The sequence below is a fragment of the Sinocyclocheilus anshuiensis genome, unplaced genomic scaffold (genome assembly GCF_001515605.1).
Source record: "Sinocyclocheilus anshuiensis isolate Anshui unplaced genomic scaffold, SAMN03320099.WGS_v1.1 scaffold284, whole genome shotgun sequence".
Taxonomy (NCBI): domain Eukaryota; kingdom Metazoa; phylum Chordata; class Actinopteri; order Cypriniformes; family Cyprinidae; genus Sinocyclocheilus; species Sinocyclocheilus anshuiensis.
Genome location: NW_015554266.1, coordinates 1524629 through 1540198, shown reverse-complemented (window position 1 = coordinate 1540198; position 15570 = coordinate 1524629). Strand labels below are relative to the sequence as shown.

Sequence of the window (15570 nt, the reverse complement as noted above, 5' to 3'; positions counted from 1 at the left end):
TACAACCCAGTGCTGGGTAAAATAGGGACAAACCCAGCAATTGGGTTGTTTTGACCCAGCGGTTGGGTTACTAACCAGAAGTTTGGGTTAAACATTTAACCCAACCGCTGGGTCAAAACAGCCCAATTGCTGGGTTTGTCCCTATTTTACCCAGCACTGGGTTGTATTTAACCCAGCATTTTTTAGAGTGTAGAAGTGTGTAATTAGATTAATTGTAGCTATAATTGTAGGCACTCTAAATCGGCACTAATGGAAGCACACAGCGCTGTTTATTAATTTCCTTATGACCGGAACAGAAACATGCTCTTCAAAAATGAGTCACGGCATATTATGACTTCGCGTATGTCTGTAGCTGCGGGGTAAATTCGCTCACATTCACCCTGAGCTCTGTTTTCATTTTCTAGATGAGCAGTTCTAGATTTGAATACTTTATTTCTCGTAGTTCTTTTTTATAGTGCTTTTTAGAATTTTCCAAAGCGTAAAATCATCGCTATTTATTCATTTCCATTATTCTACTCTTGAAGTGTCCGATATGCAGACTTTTCGAAGCAAGATGCCAATAAATTCGTCGTATATAGTGTTAGCCATTTGTGACGATTACATTTACAAATATAAAAATTGCATCAGATTTTTAAAAATAATAATAATTTTGTTTTCGTGCTCCACCAAGCATGGCAATTGTTTACGTCACGTTAAAATCGCAGATGAAATAGAAAACGATTGAATGCACCCGAGATGAATAGAGGAGAAGCCATTTGGAGAAGAATGGGACGCTGGGAGACGCTGCGCGGCTGAGCTCTGGAGCGACAGAGATAATGAGCTGCTGCTAAATGCTGCTGAACGCGTAATAGCGCTGCTGAGGATCAACCTCTCGTCCTGACGTGGCCTGTGTTAATGCTGAATTCTGTTCAGCTGCCACATTGATTTCTTATTAGTAGCAGAAAGGATGGCGCATTTACCGCTACATATGGAAAGAGGGCTTCAGTTGAATTTTGTGCCACAATCATCGCTTTATTTGCCAGATTACTTAGAGGTTTGGCCGTTTTCTCCCCGTAGACTATGACTGGAGTGGAGTCGCTCATGGATGCACCAGGAAACTTGGAATGAAGATATGCGGTAAGTTAAAAAAATTAAAAATAAACCTCTATAAACAATTCAGTAAAATGCAGTGCCAGCTGTTTTGAAATACCACCTGGCGCTCTGCTGCAGAGGCCCTAATAGCCTATGTCTGTATTAATTGCTTTTGATGAGCAGACGTGTCTCATAGCGCCCCCTTTTGGTGTTTTCTGCTGATCACCTAATTGACAGTGAACAGCACCATAGCAATCTCCTCCATTATATACCCATGAATGGAGGAGAAGACTGAAAATAAATGCGTTTCTTTTTAAAGACCAATTTAAAGGGGCGAGTATTTGACTCTGAATCCGAAAGACTGAAGGTGCACTGCAGTAAACAGACTAAAAACATCCTGGATATTACAGAGTTTGCTAAATGTTCATTTATAAAGAAAATCCCTTCGAAAAGGTACGGTTATTAAAGATAAAGAATAGCTCCACGATTGTTTTTGTCCGGCTTATATTTACAGTCGAGTGAAGAGGTGAGCAGATGAATCTATATGTGTCCCAAGAGAATTTATGCTCAGTGGAGATCTATTAAACCACAATCCGTCAAGCCTCTGCTTTGCTGCGATAACACATAGTGCTTACTGATAAGAGGTGCTTTCAAAAGAAATGGTCTTTCATGAATTAGTCGCGCTAAATCGGTTTATGGTTGTTTCATTAGGTACAGACGAATGAGAATATAATATAAATGTTAGAAAATAAATAGCCAAGACTACCTATAAAATGACAATTTGTTTTGCGGAGTAGGCTAAAAGAAAGAAAAAACCCAGACTGAAAAACGATTTAAGCTAAATATCATGTCATTTACAATAGGTTGATTTGGCATAGGTTCTTGAAATGTGGCTGGCGTGGTCGGAGCACCGCTCGAATGATCGCATATCAGCTGAGGAAGACGAGGATGAGGACAGTGAGGAAGACTAAATTAAATAATCTGCAGTGGCGTTCATATGCGGATGCAAAGCGCCGGCTGCTGTCTCGATGTAGAGTTTTTTTTTTTATTTTTATTATGCTAAACTGACTTTATGCTATAATTCCTCTGTAGTAAATGCAGTGTGATGAGATTTTAATTCTGCACTCAGGTAGATCTTTTGTTAGGCTATATACCATTGTTGTTTTTAAACGAAAGCATGTGGCTACACAATTAAAGTAAAACTATTTTAATGTATTTATTACTATTATTATTATGATTTATGTGACATGAAACTAGCATGTATAAGCCGCGGCGTCGGATCGGCGTCAGGTCTGGGTCTCTGTGGTGGTGGTTCGGGTTCACTGGGCTTTTCCAGTTCATCTAAATCACTGCTTCACTGATGTCATGAGTGGCGACCTCCCCCCAGATAACCTGTGCCATAAAAACACACGAGTCGAGCAGTAAGAGCATCCTCGCTGCTCCGGAGAGAAGTTTCAACACATTTCGTCTGTGTTCAATTATTTGCTGCGATGTTTGGAAATGGAAGCCGCTCATTTCAGTTTTCTTCTCTGTGTAATAATATAGGATTTTTGCAGAAGAATAATAATGTTGACGACAAGAGCCGAATTGTCAGGTTTTGTAACGAGAAGCAGCCCAAGAGCATTTTAACACGGGACAACGAGCGAGACCCTCGCTTCAGACGCACAGAGACAGACTTCTCCAATCTATATGCAAGAGGTGAGTGACAAAAGCTGCTGTTTTACAGTATAATCTCTCTCTCTCTCTCTCTCTCTCTCTCTGTCTCTCTTTGCCTTTCAATATAACTATTTCAAAGTAACGTTTCTGCACTCTAAAAAATGCTGGGTTATATATATATATATATATATACTGTTTGAATTATTAAGATTTTTAAAATGTTTTTGAAGGAAGTCTCTTATGCTCACATGGCTATATTTATTTGATCAAAAATGCCATAAACGAAATATAGTGAAATATTATAACAATTTAAAAGAACTTTTTTCTACTGTAATATATTTTAATATTGACTGTCAGTCTTTATTTTCCTGTTTCTTGTCGTTTCTCATTAAAATTCAAGTAGATAGTGTAAATTACATTGCTAATGTCTTAGAATAGCATAGATTAATAATAGTGGGGCACATTTTAACGCAGTTTTACAATGTATATAATTTATTCCTGTGATCAAAGCTGTATTTTCAGCATCATTACTCCAGTCTTCAGTGTCACATGATCCTTCAGAAACCATATGCTGATATGACTAATATGAGTTAATGCAAAATTGTTAATATTAATAAATTGCATAATGTATGATATAATTTGCAATGGGATTCTTCTTTATTTAATATAGGCTACGTATTCATTCTAATATGAATTTAATTGTTTTAGAATGAATAAAAAAGGTTAAAACATTTAATTCCAAGGTTTTGAACAGTAAAGCAGATTTTGTCTGTATGTCTATTCATAATTTGCATGTAAATTGTTTGTCAAATCAAAAGTCAATGTTGTCAAACCAAAAGTAAAAAAAAAAAAATTGTCAACATGATTTACATTTATGTAAATGATTTACGTTTATAAATTTCTGATTATTATCAATGTTGAAAACAGTTGTGTTGCTTAATATGTGTGTGGGAACTGTACATATTTTTTTCACGTTTTAAAATTTATTTTATGCATAGAAAGTTCAAATGAACAGCATTTATCCGTAATATAAATCTTTTGTAACATTATCTATTTACTGTCTCTTTTGGTCAATTTAATGCATCCTTGCTAATTTTAAAGTATTAATTTATTTCTTTACAAAAAAAGAAAAACTTACCACTAACCGTAATGTATCATCTTTGCCATCGTGGGAATACATTTCAAAATATATTCAAATGGAAAACTGTTATTTTAAATTGTAATAATATTTCATGTAATTATAGTTTTTACTGTATTTTGATCAAATAAATGCAGCCTCGGTGAGCAGAAGAGACTTCTTTCAAAAACATAAAAAAAAGAAAAATCCTAATTATTCCACCAGCATGTGTAAATTACATATTTTTATATGAATGAAGGAAGCTGTCATATCAAACAGCAATTTGATTGACTGATAAGACGATGTAACAAAACTGGTCACAGATCTGCTTCCTGCTAAAAATGGTGAGGAGTATACGATGCAGTTCCTGTTGGAGGTGGTGGACATCCTCACGAACTATGTGCGCAAGACCTTCGACAGATCCACAAAAGTGCTGGACTTCCATCATCCGCACCAGCTGCTGGAGGGAATGGAGGGCTTCAACTTAGAGCTGTGTGATCAGCCGGAGAGTCTGGAGCAGATCCTGGTGGACTGCAGGGACACGCTCAAATACGGCGTCCGCACAGGTGACCCATACTGGTCTTCCTGTCCATTTCAATTAATGTTTCAACACATACATATACAGTGGGGTGTGAGTGTGTGTGTGTGTGTGTGTGTGTGTGTGTGTGTGTGTCTCATTTTCTTTCCTCCTTTCTCTGCAGGTCATCCAAGGTTTTTTAACCAGCTGTCTTCAGGTCTAGACATCATTGGTTTAGCTGGCGAGTGGCTGACCTCTACTGCCAACACTAACATGTGAGTTCAACCTTCCTTCATTCAGTTGTCATTTGTTGGTTTGAGCGAGTAAATTCATTTGACCAAACAAGACAATTCAGCATATATTTACACTCTTTATGAAGTACTGTAAGAATGTTCCTCAAACTTGTTATAAACCCCTAGCACTATGTCAGGTATTAAACGTCTACTATTAATTTAGCCCAAACTGCTCTAATGTACTGTATAGCCTCAGTTCAAACTTTGTCAGATCATTTTAGCTTTACATCTGCTATCATAAATTTGAAAATCTCCCACTGATTTGCTGTTGAACATTCAAATTATGACCAGTAATTATTACCTTAAAGAGCTACACTCGTAAAAATAAAGGTGCTTCAAAAGGTTCTTCAAGCGAGAAGAACCATTCAGTCAAAGGTTCTTTAAAAAAACCTCTCTTTCTTACCTTTTTATAATCTGAAGAATCGCCTTCTTTCGCCACCATCTTTCGCCACAAAGAACCTTTTGTGAAACAGAAAGGTTCTTCAGATTTTAAAGGTTCTTTATGGAACCATTTAGACAGAAAGGTTCTTCTATGGCATCGTGAAGCACCTTTATATTTAAGAGTGTATTTCTTTCTGATTTGACCCTTAAAAAAGTTGTGCTGGTATAAAGGGATGTATATAGGTTGGTTCAATGACGTTAAATAATATTTTTGACTTAAATAAAACCAGCTATTTTAGATGTTACCATTTTTAGGTAGCAATGACTATTTAACCATTAAGCCGTCTTTTACACCTTAAAAAATGCTGGGTTAAATATAACCCAGCGCTGGGTTAAAAAGGGACAAAGCCAGCTATTGGGTTGTTTTGACCCAGCGGTTGGGTTCAAAACAACCCAACCGCTGGGTCAAAACAACCCAACCGCTGGGTCAAAACAACCCAATAGCTGGGTCAAAACAACCCAACCGCTGGGTCAAAACAACCCAATAGCTGGGTTTGTCCCTTTTTAACCCAGCGCTGGGTTATATTTAACCCAGCATTTTTTTAGAGTGCATGACTGGTGTTTACTTGTGTTTATCGGCTCAGAATAACACACATTAGCTCTCATCAGAAAAGCTCCAGTGATATGTAACAGCCTGCGGATGGACATGGCCAGAATGAGGAGTAACAGCTCATTGATCAAGACTAATTTACAGCTAAACACTGAGACGTAGTGCCAGCTGAGACTCGAACCACACCTCCATCCCCATCTCTCCTTCCATTCATTCATCTGTCCATCCACCCGTTTGTCTGTTCATCCTAAAGGTAGACTGGCATCTGTGAGTAATATTTGACATTTAGCATTCAAAAATGGCAAAAATAACAGTGGTATTATAAGAGCAAAATAAACCACAATTTTTGAAAGAAAATATGCTTACTTGTGCAAAATGCTTAACGACAGTGCTAGGGCATTGTGGATGGTTGCCATTGTATTGCTATGCTGTTCTGGGCGTTTAAGTGTGTTGCTATGCAGGTGCTACTGTAGGTTGTTGTGATTGCTTACAGTCAAAAAGCCCATCCCAAAGTCTATATAATGCCCTGATATCTAGACATGGCTCTAGATTAGTCCAAGTGAGTTCTTTATTTTATTGTATGGTGATGGATTAGTTTACTTCAAATATTAAGGGGGGATACACACAAATGATGATATGTAATGTTTGATGAGTGGTAATAATAGTGATGCTTGCCTTAGTAAGAGTAATGTTTTCCTTCATTTATTTATTTTTTGTTAATTGTTTTGAACCTTTGGAAAGTAACAGAAAATAAAAGTTTGCATATGTGTTTTAGGTTGAGTATCATATTTGATACATCAGTCTTTTATGGTTCATGCATGATATAGGAGAATATGAAACTCATATTTGAGGAGGAAAAAATATCTCCGTTTTATTCAGAGGCCCAAACTGAGCAAGTACAGTATATGCAATTTGGTACAGATGCCGATATTCATTTGACCAAAAAGTAAGATGAAATTCTGATAGCTTGAAATATAAAGCAATTCATTTTATAACAGTATAACAGATTACTTGCAAAAAAAAATGCATATAAATATCAGTTGTCACTTTATATCTCCCAATAATATGTCTTGGTAAGATTGCTTAGTTTTATGATTAAAGCTTTGTTGTTTTATTTGGGGGCAAAACATATAATACAATTTAAACAAATACATTTTCTTCAAAAAAATGGATGTATTTGATACTCACATTTTAACGTGATTTTTCAAAAATATATATATATTTTTTAAGTAATCGCAAGTTGCTTCAGTCCAGTAATTTTCTATCTTGAAATATTATTAATATAAAAGTTTTTCTTATGTTTACTTTATTTACATTAATTTAAACAAATACATTTTCTTCAAAAAAATGGATGTATTTGATACTCACATTTTAACGTGATTTTTCAAAAATATATATATATATTTTTTAAGTAATCGCAAGTTGCTTCAGTCCAGTAATTTTCTATCTTGAAATATTACTAATATAAAAGTTTTTCTTATGTTTACTTTATTTACATTTTCACGATTATACTAAAAGGCCTTTACTTGCTCAAATATATAAACTATCAATCAGACGATAAAAGGCAATGTTTTCCAGCAAAGTTTTGATCTTGATAGAGACCTTAGAAATGCGTGTGTCACATATGATACAGTAGGCATTAAAGTATTGTTAATTATGTAAGGAAAACTAAAACTAACCATGCCAGTCCTTTAAAAAACTATATGGCTGCATGGTCTGGTCTAATGACTCTGATGGCAGATTATAAAACTAAAAGGAAGCTTGATTCTGCCCTCTAAGTATTTTTATGGGTCTATTGGGATCTCTTTCATTTATATAAGGACAACAGCAGTGAGTCCCCTGGTCCTGATTGACCTCTGAGGGTCAGAGATTGTATGATGTCTTTCACAGTCCACGCCCAAATTCTCCTTTGATCAATAAAAGATTTACTCCACATCCTCAGATTTACTTTCCTCATTCCCAAATGACCGAACCTTTGGATTTCAGGGGGCTGTATTGTGTGGCACTGCTGTTTAACGCCTATAATGGCCAACAGACAGTTTTATGGTAGAACTGATGGTGTGTCATAAAAGCGGCAAATTAACACTTTTAGAAAATGACATCGAATCTAATCATGAACTCTTGTTCTCCTCATGAATGACTTTAGAGTGAGCATAAACAGAAGTTTGCATGTAAGGAAGTATATACCAGGGATAGTCACACTTTTTGTTTCAGTAAATATTTGTCTGTCCTTAAAATCCTGCCTGAAAAGATGTTGAACATTTTCATCATTATTGTCCAGGAAAAAATAAAATAAAATAAAAATTTAAACTCGTGTGACAACTAGCCCCGATATATGATTTCACCTTCTCATGTTTGCACATTCATGCTGTCTCTAAATTATATGTCAGTACTGTGTATATAGATTAGACAGAACTGCAGGAGCACTTGACATTTGCATGTACTAATAAGCTGCTCATCATCACTAATCACCGTGGATGATTATTGACTGGCGCTAATAGGTTGAAGATGCCTCCAGTGGAGTTCGTCCCATCACAATGATTCAGTGATGGATGGAACAGACTGACATGAATACAAATAGTTAGTTAGTGAATTACCTCCTGCTGTCAGGACACTCATTAATGTCGGACAAGTAGTAACGAGGTGTGTGTGTGTGTGTGTGTGTGTGTGTGTGTGTGTTTACAGGTTCACATATGAGATTGCACCCGTGTTTGTACTGATGGAACAGCTCACCCTGAAGAAAATGCGAGAGATCATTGGCTGGCCAAATGGAGAGGGCGATGGCATTTTCTCACCAGGTGTGAACATGTGAACAGCAGAATAATGAAGAATTCTAGATTAAGGGGTAATGTTTAATATTTCACACCAGTGGCTGGTGTTTTCATCGGTGCACCGATTCACAAACAAACAAAAAATGATGTCCTGTGGCTGTCTTCACCTTGCTGCCATGTTAATACATATTTTTGCAGACAGTGCACAAATATTAATTTGACCCAATGTAATCCAGCCACAGAATAATCTAGAACTGTTCATTATGTTCTGTTCAGATGTTCATCTACAACTGTTATGTGATAATTAACACACAATATTAACACTGAAAGCCTGACATATGAAATAATAGTCTGAAAAATCTTTTTCTTTTTTATGAAACCGTATATTGAACAAAAAAAAAAAAAAGTTTGCATATGTGTTCAAACATCAGGCTTTTGTGGCTCATATAATATGATATAGGAGAATTTGGAGCACCAAAAAACACCTAATGCCCAAACTGGGCAAAAATATGCAATTTGGTGCAGTCTGAGATATTTATATAGCCATTTATATAAACAAGAAGGCAGGTAGTAGATTGTTTACAACAGTTATGATCATGTTGATAAAGGCCTTAGAAATTTGTGCATCAGATATGATATAGTAAGCTTTATAGGGTTAATTACAGACCTATGAAATGAAGTGAAATGTGTGTTCTTGCAGGAGGAGCGATCTCAAACATGTACAGCGTGATGGTGGCACGGTACAAACACTACCCTGAGGTTAAAATCAAAGGCATGGCAGCGGCTCCCAGACTAGTGCTGTTCACCTCTGAACATGTAAGTCATTTACTCGCTCTCTTTCTTCTCTTGCCTTCAGTATATATATATATATATACTTATATGATTTGAGAGCATGAAAGTGTTCCTAATATATTTTTTAAGTTATCACTCAATTTGCATTGTTACCAACAATTTTCTTTCTGATGTCAACCCATAAAGAATAGGAATGGGACAAAATAGGAAAATTCTGTCATCATGCACTGAGCCGTATGATTTTCATTCTTCCTGAAACTCATAAGAAAATGTTTTGCAGAATATCCTAGTGTCTCTTTTTTTATAAGAATGCAGTGAACTCTAAAACTGACAAAACAAGCACCATGAAGTAGTCCTTTGCATTATATTGTAAGTCTTCTGAAACTGTACGCTAGCTACGCTAGACCAAAATACCAAAATTTAACCTTTTCCTTTTGCTGCAGTTCTGACATCTCATTTGCTTGCATTAAGATGTGTTGCGCTGGGTATCAGTGACATCGAACGATCTTGGTTCCATGACAGATCATCGTTGATGTCTAACCTGATGTGATGTGACTTGATGCACCATATTTGAATGTATGCAAATGCAAATTAAATGTGAGAGCTATGCTAGATGGTGGGTCTTGTCTTTCCGTTTTGAAGACTTGAATGTAATTAAATGCACAAACCACCATACACTTACAAGTCTGTTACAATATTGTTCCTAGAGTCACTACTCTATAAAGAAGGCCAGTGCAGTGCTGGGTTTCGGCACAGAGAATCTGATCCTGCTGAGGACAGATGAGAGGTAAGTGGAAACTCTCTGTGTCTGTGCTGTGTGTTTGTGGACTGTCTCATCAACAAGAGTCATTTGCGTGTCTTTGTTAGAGGTAGAGTGATTCCGGCTGATCTGGAGGCCAAAGTCATTGATGCCAAACAGAAGGTGAGTCTCTGGTGCACAAGAATAAACTCTTCAACTCTAACCAAAAGACTTCAACATATATGAGACTATTGAGATTAAATTGCTTACCATCCTTGTATAAAGTTATAATCCAAAATACAAACTGCACATACCCTTTAATTCCTTGCACTGCAGACTTTGATTGTAAGCACATTGGACTTCTAAAGCTAAACCTGTAACATTCCTTTATTATCACTATTAAAAAAACAGTGCAGTTGATTAAACATGAATGATGTATCTAAAAGACATCAGAACATAGTATCTCAGTACTGGACCATTTAGACGCTGAGCATGACATGGGGTTCATTTAAATAAATTCCTTTAAGACCATATTTGTTTCAGAAGCATTTTTTGTGAGTTTAGTTTGAAAGATTTCGTTTTGAGCAACTCTGATTTCCATTGTGCATGTTATCTGGTGAAATGGTTTTGTTGTGTCTCTGCTGTCCAGGGGTTTGTGCCAGTGTTTGTGAATGCTACAGGTGGATCTACAGTGTATGGAGCCTTTGATCCAATCAATGAGATCGCTGACATCTGTGAGAAATACAACATGTGGCTTCATGTTGATGTACGTTTGTGATTATTTCATTATTCACTTTAGCAGACATATTATGGTGAAAGGCTATGAATAAGTTCTTTTGGAACTGATCTGTTGAATGTGTTTTTGAAGGGAGCGTGGGGTGGAGGTTTGCTGATGTCTAGAAAACACAGACACAAACTGAATGGCATTGAGAGGTATGATACATTACTCTCCAGGGGCAAAGGGGTGGTCTTAAAAGAGGAGAGACATTGTGAAAAAGAAGTGCACTTAATGGTATTGAATGTACACATGTAGTATACTTTAACTCTTAAAAGTATATTTTAAAAATAGTACATGCATATAATATTAATTAAATAAAATACTTAGAGTACACTTGCATGACTGCTTTTTAACCCACTTAAGACTCTTTTAAAAAGTACACTTTTATAATAATGTCAAAGACATAAAACTAAAATATAATGATTTTTCTCAAAGTGAAAGAAGTTCACATACTCTACTGTGTTCTTGACCAACTATACATGTGCGAACAGCGGTTTCTGATCGGTGTTGTTTCTGCAGAGCAAACTCTGTCACATGGAACCCACACAAGATGATGGGTGTTCCGCTGCAGTGCTCTGCCATTCTGGTCCGAGAGAAGGTAAGAGAGAAAGCGAGAAATGGGGGCATTAGAGTAAATGAGTCTGAATAGTAATGGAACTGAGTAAAATTCAGTGATAGAATACAAAGAAAGCTGAGTGAGGACAAGAGGCAGAGAGACAAAGAAATAAAAGAGAGATAAATAGCTGCTATCTGAGTTTGACATGTTATTATGTTCATCTCCACTCAGTGTTCCTGCTGTCTCACTGTGTTCGTGTGTGTGTGTGTGTTTTCAGGGTCTTCTACAGGGCTGCAACTCCATGTGTGCTGGTTATCTTTTTCAGCCGGATAAGCAGTATGATGTTACCTATGACACAGGGGACAAAGCCATACAGTGTGGCCGCCATGTAGACATCTTCAAATTCTGGCTCATGTGGAAGTCAAAGGTATGTGTGCACATTCATGAGATCAGAACCTCAGCATTTGATAATGTGTTACTCATGAATGAATCAAACGCAAAATGCAAAAATCATGTTTTTGATGGACTGATGGAAAAAAACTAATTGCATGGATGGTTGAACAGTTGGATGGATGGATGAAAGTTTGGATGGATGATGCATTAATTACTGAATGGATAGATGGATGAACGATTGGATGAATGATGGGTGGATGAACAGTTGGATGGATGATGGATAAATAGTTGAATGATGAACAGATGTATGTATATTGGATGAAGGAGTGGTATGGATGGATGAACGATTGGATGAATGATGGGTGGATGAACAGTTGGATGGATGATGGATAAATAGTTGAATGATGAACAGATGTATGTATATTGGATGAAGGAGTGGTATGGATGGATGAACGATTGGATGAATGATGGGTGGATGAACAGTTGGATGGATGATGGATAAATAGTTGGATGATGAACAGATGTGGAGTATACACAGAATGGAGTGTATTGGATGAAGGAGTGGTATGGATGGATGAATGGTTGGAATTAATGATGGATGTATGAGTGGATAAATGAATAGATGAGTGAATGAACCGATGGATGGATGATGATAAATGGGTGGACGGAGAGATGGATGGATGGATGGATGGATGGAGAGATGGATGGATGGATGGATGGATGGATGGATGGATGGATGGATAATGGTTGGATGGTTGATGAATGAATGGATGGAAGAATGGGTGGGGGGATGGATGGATGGGTGGATGAACGGTTGGATGGATGGATGTTGGACTGGTGAAAAACAAATTGGATGGATGGATGTATGATGATGAACATATGGATTATGGATAATGGGTGAATGATGAACAGTTGGATTGATGGATGGATGGATGGATAAATGAATGGTTGGATGAATGATGGATGAATGGGTTAATGGATAAATGTATGGATGAATAGTTGGTTGAATGGATGGATGGATGATGGATTAATTGATGAATGGATGGATAGATTAACGATTGGATGGATGAACAGTTGAATGGATGATGAACAGTGTATATTGGATGAAGGGGTGGAAGATGGATGAATGGTTGGAATTAATGACGGAGGGATGGGTGGATTAATGGATTAACCGTTGGGATGGATGATGGATAAATGGGTGGATGGGTGGATGGATGGATGGATGGATGGATGGATAATTATAATTATAATAATAATAATTTCTTACATTTATATAGCGCTTTTCTGGGCACTCAAAGCACTTTACATAGAAGGGGGGAATCTCCTCAACCACCACCAGTGTGCAGCATCCACCTGGATGATGCGACGGCAGCCATATTGCGCCAGAACGCCCACCACACACCAGGATGGATGATGGATGGATGTATGAATGGATGATGGATAAATGGGTGGATGGATGATGGATAAATGGGTGGATGGATGATGGGTGGATGCATGGATGGATGATGGATAAATGGGTGGATGGATGGATGGATGGATGGATGGATGGATAGATGATGGAGAAATGTGTGGATGGATGATGAGTGGATGTATGGATGGATGATGAATAAATGGGTGGATGGATGGATGGATGGATGGATGGATGGATGGATGATGGGTGGATGCATGGATGGATGATGGATAAATGGGTGGATGGATGATGGGTGGGTGCATGGATAGATGATGGATAAATGGGTGGATGGATGGATGGATGGATGGATGATGGGTGGATGCATGGATTGATGATGGATAAATGGGTGGATGGATGGATGATGGTTGAATGCATGGATGGATGATGGATAAATGGGTGGATGGATGGATGGAAAATGGTTGGATGGATGAAGGATGAATGGATGGAAGAATGGGTGGGTGGGTGGATGGATGGACGAGTGGGTGGATAGCAAGGTGGATGTATGGATGAATGAATAGATGAGTGAATGGATGAATGAATAGATGAGTGAATGAACCGATGGGATGGATGATGGATAAATGGGTGGGTGGACGGAGAGATGGATGGATGGATGAACAGGTGGGTAAATGTGGGTAAAAAGTCATACTGTATGGTTGGATGGATAGATGGGCGGATGTATATTTACTGTATTGTCATGTATAGAATTAATGTCAGTCCAACACATAGATGTCTGTGTAGAATATTAGCTGTGATGTTATGGATCTGTCGTCTTTAACAGGGCACTATAGGCTTTGAGAAGCACATTGACAGATGTCTGGAGCTGTCTGAGTATCTCTACCACAAGATAAAGAACCGAGAAGGATATGAGATGGTGTTTCAAGGGGAGGTGAGTGAAAACAATCACAACAGAGTTTACCAGGGTCCATCACATACTCTAGTACTATTCAGACTCAAGGTTTCTTTCATAACTTTTTAATGCTGCCCTTCTGTCTGTTTCTTAGCCCCAGCACACCAATGTGTGTTTCTGGTACATTCCTCCAAACCTGCGGCTCCTGCCAGATGGAGAGGAGAAAAGACAACGGCTTCATAGGGTGAGACGATACTCAGACTCACTCCTTCTCAGTCTACATAAGTTGCTCTACAAATGTGTATATGCCACATATTTGACCACACACTTTATTTAGCCAGGTTACCTTAAGCTTCTGTCCTGTGACTTCTATCTAGGTTGCCCCCAAGATCAAGGCAATGATGATGGAGTGTGGGACAACAATGGTGGGCTATCAGCCTCAAGGTGATAAGGTCAACTTCTTCAGAATGGTTGTCTCTAATCCGGCTGTAACCAGGTCTGACATTGACTTCCTGATCGATGAGATTGAAAGACTGGGACAGGATTTATAGAGCACACAGGTTGGAAATTCAGTAGATGTTAGTAAATTCTGTGCAAGTATTGGAAATGGAGAAGTCATTCTGAAGTATTGTATCAGCTGGACATTCCGGAGTATTAGACCGATGAGGTGCTCTAGAATAATGAACCTCTCAGATGTTCTAGAATGTTCCACTAGGAAACTGGACATGCAGAATGCAGAGGTGGTGAGCTCTTCAAGCTATAATTTCATAAAGAAGGATCAGATGTCCTCCTATGACATTATATGTCTTCTCCTCTTCCCTTCTCCCTGTTCTCTTGTCTCTGTTCTGTTCTTTCTTTGATAACACAGACAATAAGGTTCCATTTCTTAACATTGGTTAACTACATTCGTTGACATGAAATGACATTGAAAAATACTTAAAGCAATTATTAATCTTAGTTAATGTTAATTTAAAAATATGCTAACACGTTATCAAAAACAAAAGTGTTTTATCTAATATTGTATAATGGACCTGAGCTAACATTAATTAACAAAGAACAATAAATACTGTAATGAATTACTGCAGTTGAATGCTTGTTTCTGATTGGGTAACAAACGTTCTAATGTGTGCAGTTATTTTCAGGGAAATGTAGAGCTAAATTTGTTCCAGTCAGGTCTCATTACATTTACAGTGCATTATGTTCTAATAATTCAATGGCCCGTTGTCAATTACTCCTTACTTAATTCATGAACTAATATTATGTAATGAGACCTTATTGCAAAGTGTTACCTTTTCTTTTAACAGGAAATGTTATACTCACTATACTGCCCAACTGTACATTAAAGAAATGTTCATGGTTCAGTACAAGTTAAGCTCTATGACAGTGTCTGTGATACTGTTGATTACCACAGAATTTAGAAATAATTTGTCCTTCACCTTCTACAAAGAAACAAAAATTGTGCTTATAGTATTGCTCTCTCAATGGAAATTGAATGGGCAAGGCATCATAGTAGCAATACCTCGCTGTATTAAAAGTGTAGTCACAATTACGATTTTTATACGGTGGCCGAGAAGTGCAAAACAAATCACAATTCTGAAA

General features: G+C 37.5%; 1 protein-coding gene across 1 annotated transcript in view; it reads left to right on the top strand.

Moving 5' to 3' along the window:
• LOC107671285 (glutamate decarboxylase 1-like) overlaps positions 1–14884 on the top strand; it is a 20580-nt gene extending 5696 nt beyond the window's left edge. The window contains exons 3-17 of the mRNA XM_016464178.1: positions 1057–1116; positions 2617–2769; positions 4168–4410; positions 4546–4636; positions 8331–8443; positions 9117–9232; positions 9916–9995; positions 10076–10130; positions 10597–10713; positions 10816–10880; positions 11245–11323; positions 11559–11708; positions 13903–14010; positions 14126–14215; positions 14349–14884. Of these exons, the coding sequence (XP_016319664.1) occupies positions 1057–1116; positions 2617–2769; positions 4168–4410; positions 4546–4636; positions 8331–8443; positions 9117–9232; positions 9916–9995; positions 10076–10130; positions 10597–10713; positions 10816–10880; positions 11245–11323; positions 11559–11708; positions 13903–14010; positions 14126–14215; positions 14349–14522 (1694 nt within the window). The 3' untranslated portion in view covers positions 14523–14884. The remainder of the gene's footprint in view (positions 1–1056; positions 1117–2616; positions 2770–4167; positions 4411–4545; positions 4637–8330; positions 8444–9116; positions 9233–9915; positions 9996–10075; positions 10131–10596; positions 10714–10815; positions 10881–11244; positions 11324–11558; positions 11709–13902; positions 14011–14125; positions 14216–14348) is intronic.
• Positions 14885–15570: the final 686 nt, after the last annotated feature.